The sequence below is a fragment of the Megascapheus bottae genome, chromosome 7 (genome assembly GCF_031878675.1).
Source record: "Megascapheus bottae isolate mThoBot1 chromosome 7, mThoBot2.hap1, whole genome shotgun sequence".
Lineage (NCBI taxonomy): Eukaryota > Metazoa > Chordata > Mammalia > Rodentia > Geomyidae > Megascapheus > Megascapheus bottae.
In genome coordinates, this window is record NC_143515.1 from 65,838,062 (window position 1) to 65,861,298 (window position 23,237).

The window sequence follows — 23,237 nt, forward strand, 5'->3', positions numbered from 1 at the left end:
CAGGCACCAAAGTCTGTGAGAGTCTTATCTCCAGTTAACTAGAATTCCGGAAGTGGCGCTGTGGCTCAAGTGGTAGGGCAGAAGCCTTGAGCTGAAGAACTTAGGGACAGCACCCAGGCCCAGAGTTCAAGTCCATGACTGGGGAAAAAAAAAATGCTTTTAAGTCTACTTAAAGAATTAGAATTGAACTATCTAAATTAAAGTGACTAACAGTAGAAGGCAAAGTCACAGACACTTGTGACATCATGATTTGTCATGTTCCCTACAGATCTATTAAGAGTGAAAAATCAACAGCATTTACACAATGATGATAAGAAATCGGGATTCTCAGTGTCATGATGTTTGTGAAGTGATCTTATTTGGGAAAGCAGGAAAGTTGGAAGTGGGCAGAATGTGATTTCACCCTTCTGATGAAACTATGTGCTGATAAGGGATAGATAGATTCACAGGTGCACTCTTGTGTAAACAGCATCTCTTCAGGTCTATTCTACCTGTGTAGGCAGGAACTCTGCACTACCTATTGAGGTCCACAGACATTCTTGGCCTCATTTTCTTGCTCAGTTTACCTCCAGGTCTCATTGGTGACAATATGGAGGCTTCAGAGTGGAGTGAGCAGGAGAGGAACTGGCTGGGAAATGTCATAACTTCTGGCTCCACGGGAAGAAAGCAAGAAGCTAACATTACCTGCCTTGTGTGCTAGTTCAGGCTTCTTTATGTGCCAGAAGACTGGGCCACTGGCACTTTTTTGAAACAAGTGGACTTGGTTTTCTCCCAGTCTTCTCAAAATTTTTCTTTTTTTTTTTACATTATTACTGTACCCCAATAACCTTTTGACTTTTTTCCTTAATCACATTTCCTCAAGAAATAAATACCACAGATATTACATGCATGCATGTATTCATACACACACACACACACACACACACACACACACACACTTAAGCAATGTAGTCCTTTGGGAAACCACAGGAATACTTAAGATTTTTCACACACCCCATCCCAGATAACCAGTTGCAAATGCATGAAAGCAGGGCTGTCAGCAATGCCTTCCTGCTTACTTTGCTTTGAATGCTGAAGTCAGTCGCATGGAAAAGGCAGATTGGATGGTGTGATGTCCACTCACCAGGATAAGTCCTGACCTTATTCCAGCACTTCAAGAGAAATATCCTCCAAACCGCATTGCTCAACACCATAGCTTTAGCCTACCTGCTGCCCTCAGGACTCTCCATCACCTCTCCTGGGATGCCTACCTGCAGAGATTGCAAGCTACAGTGTCGTGGAGGTATGAGCCATCTCTGCCAACAGGGAGACCCTCCCTTGTGCTGTCACCTACCCCAGCTGTGATAGCTAAGGTAGAATCTCTAGAATTCCTCAGTCTAGAATCCCTCAAGATTCACACATGCAGCTCCTTGGCCCACAAATGAAAGCATGAGATTTGCCAGGCTTCCCCAGTCCCACTGGCAGCTCTAAAGGTCATTCTAAACCCATTCCTCTGTAGGGCCTGCATCTTCCTGACCCCACAGAGGAGTGGTTTTCAAACACCCCATCACACATAGAGAGTCCTTGCTGGAACTCTCTGAAACTTCCATAATCAAGAGCTACTGGATACTGGCTTCTCCAGTTCCCTTCTGAGCTAGGGACAGAAATCCAGCCTCCCTTGCCCTTGGATTCTACAGAATGTGCCCTAGGAAGGAAACCCCCATTTGTTGCACAGAACTCTGTCTGACCCTTTCTGATAAGTCAGAAGGGTCATGGGCCTCCACTCCAAAGCCATTTGACATTACATTATCTGAGTCAGTATTTACAACAGTCCTACAATCTACAGATAAGTATGCAGACACAGAAGAGTTGAGTAAGTCTCACAGAGGAATAGTTGAAATCAGGACTTACAAGAGCCAGATCTTTCTGGCCCCAAACCATTTGCTGCATTATCTTACAGCATTGTGCCAATTGAGAAAACATTTTCTCAGTTTTGTTGCATGAACAGAATTAAACTGAAGAGCTTTGTTGCAGGTGAGAAGCAATGATTTGGCCTTTTTTTTTTTTTGAGGAGGGGGGTGGCTGTGAGGTTTGAACTCTGGGCCTGGGTGCTGTCCCTGAGCTCGTCAGCTCAAGGCTACTGCCTCACCCCTTGAGCCACAGTACCCTTTCCTGTTTTCTAGAGGTTAACTGGAAATAAGAGTCCCATGGACTTTAGTCTCGGAATGGCTTGAACCATGATCCTCAGATCTCAGCCTTCTGAGTAGCAAGGATTATAGGTGTGAGCCACCACGCCCAGCTTCAGCCATTCTTAAAAGATAACACAATGAACAAAAAGGCCCAAGGCATGCTGCTTCCCTGAGGTTGTGACTGCCGGACCTGTGGGAGACCAGAAAATGGCATCTCCCCAGGGCTGGCCCACTGCTGAGGCCTGTAGGAGTTATGTGAAGTCCATCGTAGCTGGACTAGACTCAGGGTCCTCTGTGGCAGCCCTTCTTGAGCACTCTCCCCTGAGGAAATTCTAACCTAAGCCCAAGGCAGACAGCAAGATTGACTCAAGATCAGATCTAGGCCCTAGAGAGTATGGAAAGTAGCAGGCATTGTGGCAGTTTACATCTTCCCAGATCAGATCCTTTTTTTTTTTTTAATTTATTTTTTACCAGTCCTGGGCTTGAGCTCAGGGTCTGAGTACTGTCCTTGGACTTCCTCAAGGGTAGAGCTCCACCACTTGAGCCTCAGCACTATTCTCGGCTTTTTTTCTATGTATGCGGTACCCAGGAATTGAACCGGGTCCTCATGCATGCTAGGCAAGCACTCTACCACTAGGCCAAACTCCCAGCCCAGATCCTTTTTTTAAGAAGAACATTGACTTGGGAATTAGTCATGGTTCATCCCATTTGCTCCTTCTTGGTATCTAAAACCATCAGCCAGAGCAAGAATTGGCATCCACAGTGTGGGTTCCACATAGCTTTGTGGAGGGAGAGGTTCTGAAAAGAAAAGCGAATGGTATCCTCTTGTCAGATGGAATGTGTGAAGACATCGAGGAAGAATGCCAGGACTCTAACTGCTAGGCTTGCTGGGCAGTTTGGGCTCTGAATCATCCTGCGTGGGTTCAGATTCCTGACAAATGAAGCCTCAGGGATGATATCATTCTTGCAAGATCCCTGGCGGGGGGGGGGGGGGGGGGGGGGAAGGCTATTGTGCTGCCTGCCAAGTTCTTACCTTGGCAGTTTTCATCACATGGGTCCCGCCCCTCCTTCCCCAACCACACTTAATACTCTCATCACTCCTTCCAGCTTGTCTGCTTTTCTATCAGCTGGAATTTGGCAAACTAAGACTTTCACAAGCCTGTACCATTTCCCTTCCTCCCACAGGCATGCTCCTTGCCTGACCACTCAGCGCCTGTCCTCTGACAATGCTTGTTTCTGTCAGCACTTACATTGGTAGGGGCTGCACATGGTCTCAGGAGAGGAGGCAGTAAGCATCTGTGGGGAGGTGCTAAGGTGGGAGGGTGGGAGGTGCAGTGAGAGCAGACCTCTAAATGTAGTGCCAAGTAATACAATGTACACATGAAGGCTCTGACATGTGAGTGGTGCTGTAGGAGGTGGATCTAGGAATTATCCAACAGAAGTCCTCCACACATATGACCTGGGGGTGAAGTTTGGCTGCCATTCAACACCTTTTGTGGACAAGTTGTTGATTGTTTTTTTTTTCTTTTTCTTTTTTTTGGGGGGAGGGGTCAGTCATGGGACTTTTGTTGGTCATGGGACTTGACTTAAACTCTGGGCCTGGACATTGTCCCTGAGCTCTTCAGCTCAAGGATACCATCCTATCCCTTGAGCCATAGCGCCACTTCCAGTTTTCTGGTGATTAGTTGGAGATAAGAGTCCCGGACTGGCTTTGAACCTGGATCCTCAGATCTTAGCCTCCTGACTAGCTAGGATTATAGGCGTGAGTCACTGCACCCAGCTTGTTGATTCTTCTTGAATCTCAGATTTCCTACAGGGCTGCTGCTGGCTTTTGTGTGAATTGAAAGTTGCCCCTCTGCATGGGTTCACAGTTCAGTGAACTGAGCATGGCATGTAGGCTCACACTAACCCTTGTGTTCTTCAGTTTTCTATCCCTGTGACAAATACCTGAGAGGAAGATTTACCTAGGGCCCACAGTTTCAGAGGCCTCTGCCCATGAGCATGTGCTCACTGCTGCCAACCTGAGGGGAGGCAAAGCATCCTGGCAGAAAGGGTACAAAGGAGCAGAGCCAAGGTGGCCAGGAAGCAGAGAGGAGGAAAGAGCCATGACAGATTATACCCTCCAAGGCCACCCCCCCCCCCCGTGACCTACTTTCTCCATGTCCCACCTCCAAAAGTTTCTACCAACTCCCAATACTGATATTACATTAAATAATGATTTAATCCATTCCAGTGGCTCCCATCATTAATACACTCATGAAGTTAGCCCTCATGATCCAGTCACTTCCCAAAGGCCTATCAGCTGGCCATCAGGCCCTTCACACATGAGTTTTTGCAGGCCCCCTGGCTCAGTGCCAATGGCACTGTATACCATAGTTTCAACTATGCCTTCATCCATGGGTCCTAGTGAAAAACTGCACAAAGCAGTCATGTACTGCTCTGATTCACACCTGTAATCCTAGCTCCTCGGGTGGCTGAAATTTGTGCATCAAAACCAGCTGGAGAAGAATAGTTAACTATACTACAAAAAAAAACAGGGAGAAAAGAAAGAGCTGGAGGCATGGCTTGCATGGTAGAGCACCAGCCTAGTGCTCTAGATTCTGCTGAGCAGAACCACAGAAAAGAGTCACTGAAAACCACTAGACTTGGATTCACATGCAAGTGTGCTGGAGTGGCTTGGCACATTCCAAGCATTTGCTGCCACTTCCAGAGTTTGCTCATGTGTGCCTATCTCATCAGAGAACAAGTCCTGAGTCACAGTAACACAGGCATCAATTCACAGAGGACACAGACCCATGGTCATAGACTTTATCTACAGGATTGGTTTGAAAAGGAAGAAAGAGGAAATGAAAGACCAACCTCCCACAACACTGTCTTGGGGACTAGTAGCACCACTACCCACCCTAACCCCACACCCAGCTCCTGACTGCTGGTCTTCAATTTCCTTTTCTTAAGTTGTGCCTCTGGGGCCATGTCAACAACTGCTCCTCCTCAGTGTCATCCCTGCCTTTAACCCTTCTTCCACTAGCCCACTGGAAGGCTCAAATGTGCCCTAGCCACTTTACCGATAGGTCAGCCACTCCCACATGTACCACAAACCAGAACTTCTCAGTACTCCGGAGTGCAAAAGCCCTCCGGAAAGCAAGGATTTCAGAATGCCACACCCATTCTCTGTGAGCAGCACTTCCTTAAGAGGATATCATTCGGAGAAGGCAGAGAGCAGTAGCCATATGGGTAATTGTACAAAGGAAGATAAATTATGCCATCACCCTTTTGGCACAAAAATAATTTTCAGTAAAAGGTTAAAACCATCAAGTTGTATCAATGAGAACTATTCTATTATTCTAAGAATGATTGATTGGAAAGTACTTTACTTACAGGAAAATCACAGTGATACAATATAGCTTCTACTTTTAAAGCACTTTCCATTAAAAAAAAAAGCATACCAATGTATAAAAATAGTTATACTAAAGATGTGAATCAACAGCCAAGTAATTTATTGGCACTTGAAAGCCTTGTGGTATAAATAGATCCGACAATGGAATATCAAGTAATTCCAGGCCATGACAACCTGACCTCCATTTTTACTAACAAAGTCACACATGGTTCATCCAGGCCATCCAGCCCCCCAAGAAAAGAACCCAGAACATGAAGCACTGGGAAAGGTAGCCATGGAGGTACTGGAGACAGAGATATGGTCTCTAACTTAAGATTGTCAAATGGTCCCAGACTCTATGCAGAATTACAAAGAGCTGTGGCATTTTTTTGTCCACCCTCCTTTCTTCCCATAAGCACAGACTAGGTAGCATAATGTGGACAAAGCATATGGAATTGGCTAGATCTGAATGCAAATTGTACCTCTGACAATTTAGCCAAGTGAGCATAAGACAAATGATTTAATGTCCCTGTGATCCAGTTCCCTAGTTTCCAAGGGTCAGAGGTCACTGTAGCCACCTTCTCTGTTTCAGTACTCAGTGGTTTGGCTGCCTTCTTTTGAAAAAAAAAAAAAGTATGGAATCTCCTGCATCTTCCTTCTGGTGGAGTCAAGGCAAGGGCAAGTTGGCACCATGACGCACACTTATAATCCTAGCTATTCAAGAGGCCAAGATTTGAGAATCTCAGTTTGAAGAGAGCCTGAGCAGATAAATCTAAGAAACTCGTTGCCAGTTAACCAGCAAAAACTCTGGAAGTGAAGTCAGACAGCAGAGCACCAGGTTTAAGAAATGAGTCTGAATTCAAGGCTGAATTGTAGCCCCAGTACCAGCACAAAAAAAAGTGGGGTCAACTAGGAATTAGTTCATTAGCAAGCATTAATTTAGTACACACTTCTTTTGTGGGGCTGTGTAAGAAATATATTCCTTCAGTCTAGGTACTTGGTTGAAAACAAAAGAAAGGAGCCATAGAGGTGGCATGGTACCATCACAGCAGCTCTGCCTAATACTATCTCACACTTGCACTGTTCTTTAGTCACGGTGACAGCTAGAAAGTGTTTTCTCAGTGTCCTCCACTTTCAGAAGTCCAAGGCCAGCCTAGGGCAAAAGAGACCTTATCAGAAAAATAAAGCAAAAAGCCTGGGCCATGGCTTCAGTGGCAGTTATGCTTACCTAGCAAATGCAAGGCTCTGAGATCAAACTCAATACCACCAAAAAGAAAAAAGGAAAAAGAAGAACAGTACAAACTTGTACAAAACAATGTAAGCATATATAAAAACAGAAACAAATATTGCTCCCTTCCTAATAGGAAAAATTTGATCCACATCCATCCTCATTTTGTTCTGTATCTCTTTAAAAAGTACAACATATAATTTAGATAATTTTTATGTGATTATTGTTCTGAAACCTTGTTGGCTCAACTAATAAGTGTTTCTATAGGTATATACATATATGTATGCAAACATTTTCTTTTTTTTTTTTGCCAGTCCTGGGCTTGAACTCAGGGCCTAAACTCCATCCTTGGACTTTCTCAAGGCTAGAGCTCTACCATTTGAGCCTCAATACCATTTCTACTTTTTTTCTACATATGTGGAACCGAGGAATCGAACCCGGGCCTTCGTGCATGCCAGGCAAGCATTCTACCACTAGGCCAAACTCCTGGCCCCCATTTTCTTACTTATAGCTACATACTTTTCAGTAAGAATGATTATACATGCATTCTCCTTTCTGATAGTTTCCTATGATTTGTCTTTGTAAACAATGCAGCAGTAAATACCTTTAGACATAAATCCCTAAATTACAGGAGCTTTTACTTCTATTGAAGAATCCTGGGAGCAGGACTGCTGTTACAAACACAGACACACACACACACACACACACACACACACACACACACACACACACATTTCCTTGTCACTGAACATATTTTCTCATGTTCATTATTGTTTATATCTTCTTGTAAGATTACAGGTTTATATATTTAGCCATTTTTGTCCTGTATTTAAGGTAACCTTTGAAATTAGGGATATGTCATATGTAGTAAAAGAATTTTCTGTAGTCTGTGCTTTTTTCATTTGGCTTTACTTCACATACAATTTTTCTTCCATTTCTGTGGCTTGAACTCAGAACCTGAGCACTGTCCTTGGTCTTTCTCAAAGCTAGCACTCTACCCCTTAAGCCTCAGCACCCCTTCTGGCCTTTTCTGTGTATGTGGTACCAAGGAATTGAACCCAGGGCTTTGTGCATGCTAGGCAAGCATTGTACCACTCACTAAGCCACACTTCCAGCCCCTGAATATGTTAAGTGTTTTTTTTGTTTGTTTGTTTTTTTTGCCAGTTATGGGGCTTGAACTTAGGGCCTGAGCATTTTCCTTGGGCTTTCCCAAGGCTAGTACTCTACCACTTGAGCCACAGCACCACATCCCACTTTTTTTTTTTATGTGATACTAAGGAATCGAACCCGGGTCTTTGTGCATGCTAGGCAAGCACTGTACCACTAGGCCAAACTCCCAGCCCACTATTTGATTTTTTACATCCAAGTATTTTAACTGCTTGGAATTTAATTGCGTATGCTGTTTCCAAAATGATCAAGACTTGAAATCTTAGTATTTGCCTTCAACTCTATTCATCTAGTGGCACTGTCCATTTTCTTAACACATCACCCTGTTCCTCTAGTTTCCGACCTCTTCCTGTCAGTTATGCTACTAAACTGAGGTTGCATAAGAATCATGACTATATCCTCCACTGCATCCTTCACAAAAAATAGTGAACAATGCAAAGTATGTAGGCACTCAAATAAACATTTATGCAAGGCTGAATTCACAACTGCATTACTATAACTTCTTAGTACATGTAACATTGACTAGGCAAAAAGAAACTTCATACTCCTTTAAAACCATTCCTTGTCTCCTAAGCTCACTTTGTTCCTAACTCCTCCACTGTACTTGTTCTCTAAAAATGACTGAGAAATCTGGCTCGGACTACAAGGCCTCTGTAAGAACTTCAAGGAGTATTGGTTTAATATTTAGCACTATTTAGCACTTGATCCACTGGGTTTGCTTCCTTTCAAGTGTCAATCAGCTGTGCTGAACACATGGTTTATTGTGGCTGCTGCAACTGAACATTTTTTATAAGGCTCTTATAAGGTAGAATAGCCTCAAGATGTGTTCTGGAGTCAGGGACCAGTATGACTCAAACCTATAATCCTATTCAGGAGGTTGAGATCTGAGAATCTAAGTTCAAAACCAGGCTGGACAGACACACACAAGAACGCTTATTTCTAACTAACCAGTAAAAAGCTAAAAGTAGAAGTATGTTTCAAGCAGTAAAAAAAGCTGAAAGGCCCAAAAATCTGAGTTTAAGCTCCAGTTCCAGCACACACATATGCACAAATACGTATACATACATAAGAGCTAGCAATCTGGGGAAAACTGTAAAGTGCCCTGAAAGTGGTTGTGTAGTTTTTCAAAGGAGACTGTATAATCACATTTGTTTTAAATTTATGTTACATGAACACATGACTAGGTGTTGCCAGGACTGAAGGCAGAGGTCCAAACACTTTCTTATGTTCTGTTTTTAGATCCTCCATGGCCTTCACCATGAAGAAACCTGCTGTGTCCCTGTATTTAATCTGAGAGCATCTGCCTGGCTCACACTACTTCTTCCATACATATTTAATAGCTAATTCTAAGGCCAGATAAGAAATATAGAAAATGAGCCTAAGGTATCTTATGTCAGGAAGAAGCAAAATGACAGAAAACATGTCTAAAGGACTTGGGAACCATCAAGAAATCTCCAGATGGCCAAAGCTGGAACAATTAGAGCAACAAAATAAATATTAGATAATGACACAGATAATAAATGAGTTCATACTGGTATACATGATTGAATAGAGAGCTCCTGTACAAAATTCAAAGCAATTTATGTGGAACAGCTATCCTCAAAAAGCTAACATATAACTTCTGAGTATAAATACAAGGCACTTTGTGATTTGCTTCTAATGAGTAAATAGGAAGAGGGGGCAAAGTGATCAAAGTTAACATCAGTGGTGAGTCATGTTCGTTGTGTATATCCTTGACATGTGAATAACACTTTACTTCTGTGGTGGTTCTTCCAAAAACCAACAGCCAATCTAACCATATGCGGGGGGGAAATCCACTTCCCATTTGAGACCTATTCTACAAAAGAGCTGACCAGTCTACCTCAGGTCTACCAAAGTCATCAAAAACACTAAGAAATTGTCCTAGCCTACCAGAGTTGACAGAAAGAAGATGGATAACACCCTGACATTAAGCCAAAACTAAGTCTGGAGTTCAGCTAATGTTAAGACCATCAGATTTGATAAATGTAGCACAGGAATATGTAGAAAAACTAAAGAGGGTAGTATGGCAATTCCCTGTATTGTCCTTGCACTTTCTATAAACTATTCTAAAATCAAAGGTCTTTTTTTTGGGGGGGGGGGGGAGCCACCAGTCCTGGGGCTTGCACTCAGGGCCTGGGCACTGTCCTTGAACACATTTTGCTCAAGGCTAGTGCTCTGCCACTTGAGCCACAGCACCACTTCTGGCTTTTTTTTTTTTTCTGAGTATGTAGTACCAAGGAATCAAACCCAAGGCTTCATGCATGCTAGGCAAGCAGTCTACCACTAGGCTATGCTCCCAGCCCAATGATCTTATAATGTAATTTGACAACAGATTGGCTACGTGCTTACCATTAAACTATGCTTTCTATTACAGGGTGCTGGTGACAGTTTTGTGGGAGCCTTAGCCTTCTACCTGGCTTACTACCCAAATTTGTCCTTTGAAGAAATGTTGAAAAGGTCCAATTTCATTGCCTCAGTCAGTGTGCAAGCTGCAGGAACACAGTCATCATATCCATGCAAAAAAGATCTCCCACCTACTCTGTTTTGATGGCTGATAGCCCTAAGTAAATATACCTTGAAATAAAAAGTACTTGGGAACTTGCGGTGGCTACTCTTACCCTACCACTTACTAGAAATGTCCTTTTCTGTGGGGGGGGCGGGGGGAGGTTATGGGGCTTGAACTCTGGGCCTGGCGCTCTCCCTAAGCTTTTCAGTTCAAGGCTGCTGCCCTACCCCTGAGCCACAGCCCCACTTCCTGTTTTCTATTATTTAGTACCCAGGCTGGCTTTGAACACTGATCCTCAGATCTCAGACTCCTGAGTAGCTATGATTACAGTAGATGTGAGCCACCACACCCGGCTTAGAAATGTCCTTTTCTTTCCTGGTTTGTAATTATCCTTTTCTTTCCATGCACTGGCAAAGCCAATTAAACTAAAAGAGAATTAGATTCTATCATCAGGACTTGTACAAATATTACTATTATTCAGGACTACCAGCAAATTCTACTGCCAACAAATATGAATGCTATTTGGACACACTGGTAGACCAGTGTCTCAAGCCAGAGCAGAGAATGCTCAGCAAGAAAAAAATGGGCACCAAATTAGAGCCCCCCAAGCACCTTCAAAGATGGACAGCTGGTAGTCACTTTTAGCATAATATGAAATTTATGGTTTTGTAATCCATGTTTGATTTATTGAAATATGAGGCAGAAATTGATTTAAAAATGTAAACCACCCTGTGAACTACATTCAGCTCAAGGGCTAGACAAGTTATTCATCGGACCACATATTAAGGCTTTTACTTTTTAAAGAAATCCTTGCAAGCCCTATATCTTCTATATTGGTTTAACTATAATCATCTAAAAGGTTTTCTTGTAACCTAAGACCACAAAGTATAGTTTTAACATAAAAATAGCCAAGATCTCACCTGTTACTCCTTTGAACCACAGCTCTAACAAAAGGCCATAAAATAGCTGACTAGAATACCACAAGGCCCTAAGACTCAACAACTGTTTACCATTAATTCCCTTTCCAGAGAGCTGCTCTTGCATTTTCTCCAAAAGCAGACTGGGCCAAGAGGCAAAAACACCTGTCATGTGGGACAGCATTGATTCCCCAATGCTGTGGCCAAGTCTGGCACAAAACACTGTCAAATACTTAATGTACAAAAAAAAAAAAAAAAAGCAACTTTTGTAATCTTTTATTATTTAGGTCTTTTTTGGGGGGAGGGGGATGCCTGTTGGGCCTTGAACTCAGGCTGGGCACTGTTCAATGTGCTTTTTGTTTACAGCCCATGCTATACCACTTGAGCCACCATTCCACTTCTGACTTTTGGTGGTTATTTGGAGATAAGGGTCACAGACTTCTCTGCCTGGGCTGGCTTCGAACTGTGATCCTCAGATCTCAGCCTCCTGGAGTTGCTAGGACTATAGGCATGAGCTACCAGCACCCAACCAAAAGCTTTTTTTAAAAAAATTATATATGCTGCTTTGGACTTGAGAATATGTCACTGGCATCTTTCCTAACTACACAAATCAAGAACAAAAAACACCTTAGTTTATTCTTCTTCCCACTCATCATCCATGGCCATTTTACCTGGGACTTTCTTCCAAGATCACCTGGAGTGCTACTGACTGTGCCTTTTCTATGAAGTACAAGTCTCATCATGGGGTCATGGTGGGGGGATGTGTTTTATTATGTAAAGCAATGGTTATTTCTTGGTAATGTTCTTTTTTATTTCAAACAGTAGTGGGAAATACTAAGAGACAATTGCACAGACTATTTTAATACTTTTATTAAGGGCTATAAAAATATCCAGAAAGATAAATAACTGGTAGAATGATATCTGTCCCCAAAGACCTTCCTTTCACTCCATTGTTCCTTCACAATGGCCTTCAAATCAAAGGAGGCAGTGAGGCTGTACCATTTCCTCTTCTTTATTACATGCTGCAGGATTTCTCAATCAGTATCCCCACCCTCAGTCTTCTTTATAAATCAAACTCATTTTTAATCCATTGTTCAGAGTGAGCGTATTTTTTTCTGTTCCGTGAAGAGGACTTTTTTGTTTACTGTGGAAGGAGAAAAAAGGGCTGTAATAGAAAACTAAAAAGTACATTTATTAAATATACATCGTCAAAGTCTTCTCCTTTCTCTTAGCTGATTATTCCTTTGACATGAAAATGGAGCTGATTTCTAAACCCACAGGTCCTCAATCTCAGGCTAGAGAAAGTGGTAGAGGAAAATGAGAAAAAAAGAAAAGCCACCATTCCATCAGTGACATCCTCAACACCTCACAAAGCCATAAAGAAAAAAATGGGTATAAAAGTGGAAAACAATGCCACTCCTGTAGTAAGTAGATAAGCATGAACTACAGCAACCTAGTAGCTGAATTGAGCAATTCCCAAAAGAAATGGCAATCTGGGTAAAGAATAAATGCCATGGAACCTCTATTTCCAGAGCTAGTTTAATATACCCAAACAAGAACATTTTAGTTTGGTTACAAAGTATGATACATTGTGAATATTGCAGAATAGTTTCCTGCAATAAAATTAAAACAAAAGTGCTATCAAAGCCTAGATGAAAGACTGCTACATCTAGGAAGTGAGGTTTTCATAGGTTCCACAGTGTCCCACAGTTCACTATTAATTTCCACATGATACACACACACACACACACACACACCACATCCATCTCTCCTCCCCAGTTAATTCTTCACCACCTGATGCCTCTTGGCCAAAAAAAAAAAAATCATTCAACTCCGCAGTAGTATACCATACAAAGATTTTTTTTTTTTAGCTTTACTCAAAATGGATACACTATAGATAAGATTTCCACTTCAGTGGAGTGTGGTAGCTCACGCCTGTAATTCTAGCTACTCAGGAGACTGAGATCTAAGGATCAAGCCAGCCTGGGCACAAAAGAACCTGAGACTCTTATCTCCAATTAATCTCTAGAAAAGGGGAAGTGGGACTTGGCTCAAGGGCAGGACCATAGCCTTCAGCTGAGGAGCTCAGGGACAGCTCCCAGGCTGAGTTCAAGCCCCGTGACCCACAAAAAAAAAGATTTCCACTTCAACCTCTATCCTAACTCTGGTCCAGAAGAGCTAGTTAAAGAAATCCTTAAGCCGGTCACTGGTGGCTTATTCCTGTTATCCTAGCTACTCAGGAGGCTGAGATATGAGGATCAAAGTTTCAAGCCAGCCTGTCCAGGAAAGCCCATGAGACTATCTTCAATTAAGCCGGGAAAAAAAAAAGCTGGAGGCCTGGAGTTTGGCCTAGTGGTAGAGTGCATGCCTAGCATGCCCAGACCTAGGTTCTATTCCTCGGTACCACATACATAGAAAAAAGCCGGAAGTGGTGCTGAGACTCAAGTGGTACAGCTCTAGCCTTGAGAAAGTCCAAGGACAGTGCTTAGGCCCAGGACTAGCAAAAAGAAAATAAAAGATGCCCTACTGCAGATGAATGGATACAGAAAATGTGGTATATACACAATGAAATTCTACATAGCCAACACACAAGATAAAATAATGGCATTCGCAAGGAAGTAGATGAATCTAGAGCAAATCATGTTGAGTGAGACAATGAAGACGTAAGGAACAAAAGGCACATGGTATCCTTAATATGTGGCTATTAGATCCAAAGAGTACAAGAGCGAGGACTCAATAACTGCATACCCAAAACTATGGACATGGTAATGGAAATATAAACATAACTATATAGACATAAAAACCTATGACTCTGGGGCCAGGAGTTTGGCCTAGTGGTTAAAGTGCTTGCCTAGCATGCATGAAGACCCGGGTTTGATTCCTCAGTACCACATACATAGAAAAAACCAGAAGTGGTGCTGAGGCTCAAGTGGTAGAACTCTAGCCTTAAGAAAGTCCAAGGACAGTGCTCAGGCCCTGAGCTCAAGCCCAGGACTGGCAAAAAAAAAACACCTATGACTCTATAGACATAATGTTTTAATGTTTCTATGACATACAAACCCTTAGCCTAATTTTGATTAAGTTCTAAAAACTAAGTCCCAGTGATTGTATATAGAGATTCCCTTCTTGAACACTTGTTTGTTAAACTTGTTATTTGAAATATGATGTAAAAAATCAATGTTAATAAATTCTTTAATAAAAAAATAAAGAAAATAAAGCTGTGGCTCAAGTGGTAGAGCAAATAACCTTGAGCAAAGCAGCTTAGGGACATCTCCCAGGCCCTGAGTTCAAGCTCCTTGACCAGCACAATGTCCCCACCTCCCTTCCCACCCTCAAAAAAAAACAACCATGATACTTTTCCATGAAACTTTATTAGCTGAAGAAATATTTTCCAAGTTTTCCTACATGGAAGTAAAAAAGAGGACTAGGGGTATAGTTCAGGTGGGTAGAATGCCTACCTAGCATGTGAATGAAAGACTTTAGGTTGCATCTTTGTCACCACTCAAAAAAAGGGGGGGGCTTGCTTCACTGAGATTATTTAAATGAATATAACCAGAAGTCACTGGTCAAGATGAACAGAGCAAGGCTTTATTTATTCAGGAAAATCCTTCCTATTGAATTCAAAGAACACTTTGTCCATGGAGTTGTTCACAAGACATGAGTCTCTAACTTAGTATATCTTGAGATACCTGTGTAAATAACCAACATGTACACACCCAAGAACATAAAGATAAAGGCAACAGCAGTGGCTACAGAAGGCCTCATGAAGAGGATAAAGCTTGGCTCGTAAAGGAGCAGCTTTTGAACAAACTAAAACTAGAATGATGGGAGGAAATAGGAAAGACCCTTGGGCTCCAAGGCCTTTAATACTAGTCCAACCACAAAGAAAAGCACTGGTTTTGTTTTAAAAATGAGTTTCTAAAAATGAAGCTGTATCCATATAATAAAAAGAACAGGCACTTGGAGTTAGAAAGGTTAGTTTTAGACTTTGGCTCCATTATTGGTCAGCTGTGAGACCCTAAGCAAATTTGTAAGAATATTCTTCTCCTATGAGAAAGAACTCTATTTCCTTTACAAAGTTGCTGTCAGATACACAACAAGCACTCAGTTTCTGCCAGTTGAATTGAAATGACATGCCACTATCCACAATCATAAATATAAATTAATTCTGTCAAAATATTTGCTGTTAAATTCACAGAACAATGATTCTGCCAAGTTCTTCCCTACAACTAACCTAAATCTATTGTCTTAAGTCTGTAATGCCTTATTTACTCATCCATGAGTGAAACTGACATGTTTTCATTCTTTTTATGCTATTACACCTTAGCCTCAGAAATTAGCAGCTAGTTTTGCTTTCCCTTTTTCCTTTTTTTTTGTTTTGTTTTGTTTTTTTTTGTTTTGTTTTTTTTCTTAGTCAGCTGTGGGGCTTGTTGTTGTCTCTGAGCTCTTGTGCTCAAGGATAGCACTCTACCACTTTGAGCCATAGCTCCACTTCTCGGTTTTGAGTGATTAACTGGACATAAGAGTCTCAATGGGACTTTTCTATCCAGCCTGGCTTCAAACTACAATCATCAGATCTCAGCCTCCTGAGAGGCAAGGATTACAAGCATTAAGCCACCAGCACCCACCAGCAGCTAGTTTTACATAATGGAAAGGACAGAGGCAGACATAGCTGTTTCTTGTCACCGAGAGTACTATCAAATGTTGGTAACCTGATTTGCCTCACAAAATAAGGCAAAATAAACTGTTATTATAGCCAATAGACAGGCTTCCAGGTAAAGATCTTTGTTACAAAAGTCTACAAGGGCTTCTACTAACAGAAATCCTGACAGTTTCCTTTACCAGAACATTTTCTTCTGCAGTACTGCAAAGCTCATACCTCCTTACTAAAAAACTCCTGTTTATTCGAAATTTATATATGAATCTTTCCTCCCACTTTCTGAACTTGTGATCAAAACTGTTTATGGCTATGTGCTCTTCCCCATCTCAAAACTTGGACAAATACTAAGTTCCTACTACTTACTCCACATTAAGGATGAAAACAATACATTTCTACACATAAACTACCATAGAAGTTTATTCTATCAACAGTAATTAGTTCTGTGCAAATTCCTAAATAAACTCTAAAAGCACAGAAGGCACTGGGTAGCTTATATCTGTAACCCTAGCTACTCCCGAGATTGAGATCTGAGGACTGCAGTTCAAAGCTAGCCCAGGCAGAAAAGTCCATGAGACCCTTATCTCCAATTAAGCACCAGAGAACCAGAAGTAGAGCTGTGGCTCAAAGTGGTTGAGGGCTAGCCTTCAGACAAAAGAGCTCAGGGCCAGCACCCAGGCCCTGAGTTTAAGGCCCATGAACAACAACAACAACAACAAAATCACAAAAAGTGATTTATTACATATATAATATTAATAATACATTAAATTATCACTTTTTTTAGTTTCCACCCATTAACATTAAGAAAGCAGAGAAATACTACACTGATCCAGTAACAAACTTTTCAGACTCAAAGCATAGATCAAGTAGTGTAGCAAATGCTTAACAAAGCACAATGCCCAAGTTCAAACCCTAGTACCACACTCCCCCCCACAAAAAAAGCCAAACACCAATAATTTTCCAAATGAAGAATCAGCCTGTAATTAGAAATCTAGAATTGCCTTTTTGTTATAAAATGACTACAAATAAAAGCATTACAAAACCAAGAGGGAATTTCACTGCTATTAAAGAATGGAATTCAAGTAATTTTAAGCTGACAACTAGACTTCTCAGAGACTTTTTTAATGTCTCCTCACATTATACAACCTTTATCTTGCTAAAAAGCAGTTTTCAAGGGCACAAAAATGAAGTGAAAAGGACAGGAAGTATGGCTCAAGTAGTACAATTGTTGCCTAGCACACCATGGCCCTAGGTTCAATCCCTAGTATTTAACTTTTTTTTTTAAAGGGCAACACGGGGCTTGGAATGTGGCTTAATGGTAGAGTGCTTGCCTCACACACAGGAAGCCCCAGGTTTGATTCCTCAGTACCAGATAAACAGAAAAGGCCAGAAGTGGTGCTGTGGCTCAAGTGGTAGAGTGCTAACCTTGAGTAAAAGAAGCTCAGGGACTGCACCGAGGCCCAGGGTTCAAGCACCAGGAATGGCAAAAAAAAAAAAAAAAAAAAAAGCAACACTAATAGTACTGTGCAAGTTCCTAAATAAACTCTAAACAAATTAAAATTAGATGAAAAAGTTATAAACTTGTTTGCTGGCTTTGTACAAATCTGTCCACCAAATCCAGAAACAGGATGGACTTCTATCAACAGCCACTGGTTCTGGCTCTACTTGGTTTGTGAGTAGACAACTGGCCATGGGAACATTTATCTCTTAAATATTTCTTTCTATTGAAAGCATACACCACTACTACATAATCCTAAACTTTGGTACATAGCACAAAATGAAAAATCAAATTCTCATGCACCAGCACATAAAACCCATAACATGCCACTGTCAAGACAATACTCTGCCTTCTCAAGACCCTGTTTCTAGCATGCTACTAGAACCCTACACCTTCTCACTTTCATGTCACAGTGAATAATCCCCACTGGGACCCACCCCACTTTCCCCAATTCCTTGCTACATCTCCTTATCCAGCACTTATCAGTGTCATTTTCCCCATTCCCTCTGCATCCAGATTGTAAATGCCAAGGGCAAAGAGAAAGAATCTGCCTGGCATCCTGGCTTATGCCAGATCTGAATTGCATGTATGACAAATATGCCATAGACAAACAATCCAGAAAGCAGGCAACAGGCTTTGACGGTCTTTGAACATATTGTGAAGTCTCTGAATCTTACCAATTGGATCGTAATGCAAGAGAGTCAGTTTTTCTCGGAGCCGGCTTCTCTTGGTGTTGAAGGAGAAACCTGTCCCAGCTAGGCTCACCATTTTCACCAGAATGGTTCTAAGATTAAAGAGTAAGCTGTTACAAGCTAAGAAAACACACTGACCTGCTGTGAGCAGAGATCACATTTTGAACTTTGTAGAATCACAGTGGTTGTGGATGTCAGGTGGCCCTAATAAGGGTCAGTTCTAACACAGCCTATGATCCTATAAAACACACTTTCCATAAATTCAAATTCCAAGGTTTGGTCTTGACCAAACAAGAGTGATTTGGTAATGACCTAATCAAATCAATAAAAAAAAAAGTGCATGAGGTTACTGCAACTTTTAATAACTGCCTGTTGTCTGTTATTTTTCATTTGTCTTGTCTCCCCATGTAGAGCATGTTATTTCTTATGTAATTCCAAAACAAATTTCAAGTATTTCAGACCATGTTGCACACCACAGCATTGCTAGCTGTGATCTTCTGTAGATTAGGTTTATTAAAGGCATTTCTGCTGACCACATTTTGAACCTGTGATGAGTTTTTCAGGAGGTAACACTATCAGAAGTCAAGGAGCATCTGTATTTCTTGAAAGAATTCATGGGGACAAAACAACCAATTAACTCTCAAATCTACTTTAAAAAATTAAAATCAGACACCAGTGACTCACACCTGTAATTCTAGTGACTCAGTAGGCGGAGAGCTGAGGGTCATAGCTCAAAGTCAGCACTTGAAGAAGTGTCCATAAGACTCTCATCTCCAATTAATTTGCAAGAAGCCCAAAGTGGTAGTGTGGCTTAAGTAATAAAGCACAGCCTTGAGCAAAACAGCTAAGGCCTAGGTCCTTCCAGCATTAAAAAAAAAAAAAAGGAAAGAAAATAAAAGGAAATTCAAGGCAAAATGCTTAGTTCAATATAAACAAATGCTGATGACAACTGGATTAACAACCTTCACATAAACATAAAGTCCAAATGTAATAAAAACTTTTACTTACTTTGATTTGCTCTTGGCAACTTTTTGTGTAAAGGTTGAAAGAGAAAACAGAAATACAAGTTATTATTCTTATAAATCGTGATAAACAAAAACATTTAACTCATGAAGCACGCCATAAGCTTTCATACTATTTTCCCTCAATATTAGGGAACTAGGGGCGTTTTACAGAACAAAGTTCCAATCAGACAAATACAATTCTGAATGCAATGCTTTGAGCAATCACTGAAGTGGGACTGGCTACTTGTCAAGTACTGGCTCCAATTTTTTATTCTTTTAGGGTGTAGATGGCTGCACCGTAGCAAGCCCCTAGTTGAACAAATCACTGTTTGCAAACGGTAACTGTGGAGAAAGGACGTCGCACGACGTGGGCAGCGGCACTCTGCAGGAGAGGGAGAGCCCGGGCACTTCCGGTGCCCGCCGCGTCGGCAGCTCCCGGCAGGGTCCCCGTTTCCAGGGTTAGGAATCCCGTCCCTTTCCAGTTGGGACAAGCAAGGACTCCGCACACGTTCCGACAAAGCCCCGGCTAGGTTCCCCCGCCCCACTTCCTGGAAACCCCGGCGAGCCAGCCCCGCGGAGCCCGGGAGAGAGCCTGGGACGCTCCTCGGCACCGCCCCCCTCGCCGCCCCGCACTCGGGAGCCGGGCCGCGGGAGGCAGCTTCCCCGCCCGTCCTCCCCGCAGCATCCCGGCGCTGTCACCCACCCCCGCCGCAGGCCCCGCCACCACCACCGGCCCCACTTACGGGAGACGGCGGAGAGTAGCATAGCGATAGCAGCCCAGAACCGGGACCGCGACCGGCCAAAAAGCGCCCAACACACAATTACTTCCGGGGCATGAGCCGGTTCCGGAAAAGGACTTCCTGGATTTCCTAAGGCCACGCCCCCAGCCGGAACGTGCCAATCCTGGGGCTCCTTGTTCATTCTGCTGTTTTTGTAGGAGTTTGCGTAGTGAGCACCTTTCACTGGTCCCTGGGTGAGTGAGGGCAGGCCTTTGGCTCCCTATCCCATTCAACGGCCCTCAAAGATAACTTTGGGAACTATACCCAATCCCCTTGCTCTGCATGTTTATACCTATTTAGTTTACAAATGGTTGGTGTTTCCTTAACTAGCATGTTCTTTAGCATGTTATTTTTTTTTGCTAGCATGGTATTATATTTCCTTAACTAGCATGTTATTATTTCAGACCTGTCACGAAGTTTGTTTTTTGAGGGAGGAAAGTAAGAGAGGATTGTCACAGATCACTTTGAGAATTATCTAAAACCTATGATTTATCCCTTCCCGAAAAAATGCAATATGCCCACCCATAATTTCCCTGTAATGTCCAGTGGGTTTCAACCTTAAATGGAATGGCCTGAGAAATGTTATTAAGTGTTGGTGCATGCCTTATTGTAATCGATTTTGATTTTTTGTGTTGGTGGTGCCAGGCCTGGGCCTTGTTTACTCTAGGCAAACTACCACAAAGTTCATCCTTGGCCGCAATCCAGCATTTTAACTTCCTCTAAAAGATTTTTCTCATGTACTGCTATGATTGAAAAGTTTTTGTTTGTTTTTAAAGTGTTGAACTGGGGCCGGGAGTTTGGCCTAGTGGAAAAGTGCTTGCCTAGCATGCACAAAGACCGGGGTTCAACTCCTCGGTACCACATACATAGAAAAAAGCCAGAAGTGGTGCTGTGGCTCAAGTGGTAGAGCACTAATCTTGAGGAAAGCCCAAGGACAGTGCTCAGGCCCTGAGTTCAAGGCCCAGGACTGGCAAAAAAAAAAAAAGTATTGAACTTCATGCATTGTGTAATGAACACTATCATACACCATATATTCCAGATGTGTTCATTTAATTAACCTTGCGTGATAAACAGCACTTATCTGGGTAGGGAGAAGAGAGGAGAAAGTTGTCAATTTGAAATAGTAAGGATGACTTGAAGCTATAAAATAAAGGAGGCACTCACATACATTCTATAAGACAGCAGAACACTTAGCAAAGCAGAAGCTCTGACCCAAAAGACTAAGAGCAGGAAATTTGCTTTCTGGAAAGATGAATAGAAGTCTAGCAGACAACTCCCTCTCCACCCACCCACTTCACTTGACCTGTTTCACTCTGAAAGGGCTGTCAGGCTTAGTCTTTGGGGAAAGTCCACCAATTACAAGCATGGCTTGATAGTTTGGTGAAACAAGGAAGAGAAGATGGTGTCTGTGAAGAAAAGCACCAGAAAGGGTGTGGAGGGTTAGAGGTAATGGACTGAAACACTCAGCCGGTGGATGAAAAGGGTGGGGACTGGTCAAGGAGAGGCATTCCTGCAGTGGGTGGGAAGCTGAGTTGCATCTGGGCAGCGGGAGAGGCTGCCAACAGAGAGAAATTTCACAAGCACTGCCAGCTGATTCTGGCATGTGATTCTAAGCAAGGCTGTGACATTGGTTTGGGGTTCAGGCAGTTGACAGTCTTAAGGGATAAAATCAGGACCCCACACTTGTTAGGCAGGAGCACTACTACTTGAGCCATACCCTCAATCCTTTTTACCTTAGTTTCTTTGGAGGGAGAGGGAAGATAAACTGACATTTATGCCTGGGCCAATTCTGGAACTACAATCCTCCTATTTCTACTCCTTGGGTAACTGAGGTGACAAGTGTGAGCCACCTATACCCAGACCTCAGTTTTAAAGTGAGATTTCTGTGTTCATTTGAACGGAGCCCACATTCCTAGGCCATCTAATGCTTATTCTGTCATGAGATTTCATAAATTTAGGAAAGTGACCTTATAAGGATAAGAGAGTATGTGTGTACACGTGCACATGCATATGCATATGCATGTCTGTGCAAGAGAGAGAGAGAGAGAGAGAGAGAGAGAGAGAGAGAGAGAGAGAGAGAGAGAGAGATCATACGTAATACTTTTTGTCATGGACTTCAAATCCCTGTGATTTGCATGTAAATGGCAAGCCTGTAAATGGCAGACCCTTACTTTCTTTTCTCTAGAAAATTAGTGGATGATGCCAGTACTGCTGGCTGCACAACCTTACCACTCCAAGTATAATCCAGGTGGCGGCAGCAGCATCTGGGAGCTGGCTGGGAATATAGAGTTCCAGGTCTCACTCCAGGCTTATTCAACCAGAGTCTGCATTTTAACGAGATCTCCATATCATAAGATGAGAATGCACATTAAAGTTTGAGAAGCACAGCTCTGGGGGAAAAAAAGTGACTTACTGATCAGACAACAAAGATTGAATCTCAAAAATGGGACAACAAACCTCACGTGCTTAAAATGGAGTAGAAGGGCTAGGAGTTTGGCCTAGTGGTAGAGTGCTTGCCTAGCATGCATGAAGACTAGGGTTCGATTCCTCGGTACCACATATATAAAGCTGGAAATGGTGTTGTGGCTCAAGTGGTAGAATGGTACTAGCCTTGAGAAAATCCAAGGACAGTGCTCAGGCCCTGAGTTCAAGACCCAGAACTGGCAAAAACAAAATAATAAAATGGAGTAGAAGTCAAAGAAGGGCAAAGACCTCTGTCAGTGTTAGCTGTTATATACTGAAGCCCAATACATGCCTGTTACATAATAGGTTCTTAATAAATATTTGGCAAGTGGATGGACAAGTTAAAACTCCAGACTTCTAGAGCCATTACAAAAGTAGTGTGGTGCCAGTGACCATGGAGACTTGACATGGAAAGATACTCCTAGCCCCCATTCCTAGAACAATGAGTCCTGATGCTGCCACAGAAGAAAACCCATGGTCAAGAGCATGTTTAGTTGCCTCCTTTAGAGAGATTAAACGTCTAACACAGAAAAGTAGGCAAGAAGGTGAACTGGCTTCAGGCCAGGATCAGAGGCTGAGCCAACCAATGACAAAGTGGTAGGTTGAGAAGCGCACAACGTGACATGAGCACACTGTAATCTGCATATGATGACATGAACATGCTAAGGGCTCATCAGCCATGGCAGAGCTCCCAAGAATAACTATGTGAAAAGGAACCCTAATCTTCCATTACTGCTCCTCCACTGACCTGATTTCTAACT

At 42.4% G+C, this 23,237-nt stretch overlaps 2 protein-coding genes across 5 annotated transcripts in view; one reads left to right on the forward strand and one right to left on the reverse strand.

Annotated features, from left to right (window-relative positions):
- The window catches only part of Rbks (ribokinase), a 75,110-nt gene extending 64,528 nt beyond the window's left edge, over positions 1-10,582 (forward strand). For 3 of the 4 annotated variants that reach the window (XM_090337246.1, XM_090337247.1, XM_090337244.1), the window contains one exon: positions 10,335-10,582. In XM_090337246.1, coding sequence (XP_090193372.1) covers positions 10,335-10,508 — 174 coding nt within the window. In that variant the 3' untranslated portion in view covers positions 10,509-10,582. Of the gene's footprint in view, positions 1-9,178; positions 10,311-10,334 lie in introns of those variants that run through there. The other variant, XM_090337245.1, reaches the window with a different exon arrangement.
- Positions 10,583-12,235: 1,653 nt separating this feature from the next.
- On the reverse strand, positions 12,236-20,072 carry Mrpl33 (mitochondrial ribosomal protein L33). Its single transcript, XM_090337248.1, has 4 exons — positions 19,978-20,072; positions 19,239-19,257; positions 18,216-18,322; positions 12,236-12,527 (listed from the first exon to the last, which is right to left on the reverse strand). Exons 1-4 carry the CDS (start codon positions 19,997-19,999, stop codon positions 12,478-12,480), a joined length of 198 nt encoding a protein of 65 aa, XP_090193374.1. The 5' UTR covers positions 20,000-20,072; the 3' UTR covers positions 12,236-12,477.
- Positions 20,073-23,237: the final 3,165 nt, after the last annotated feature.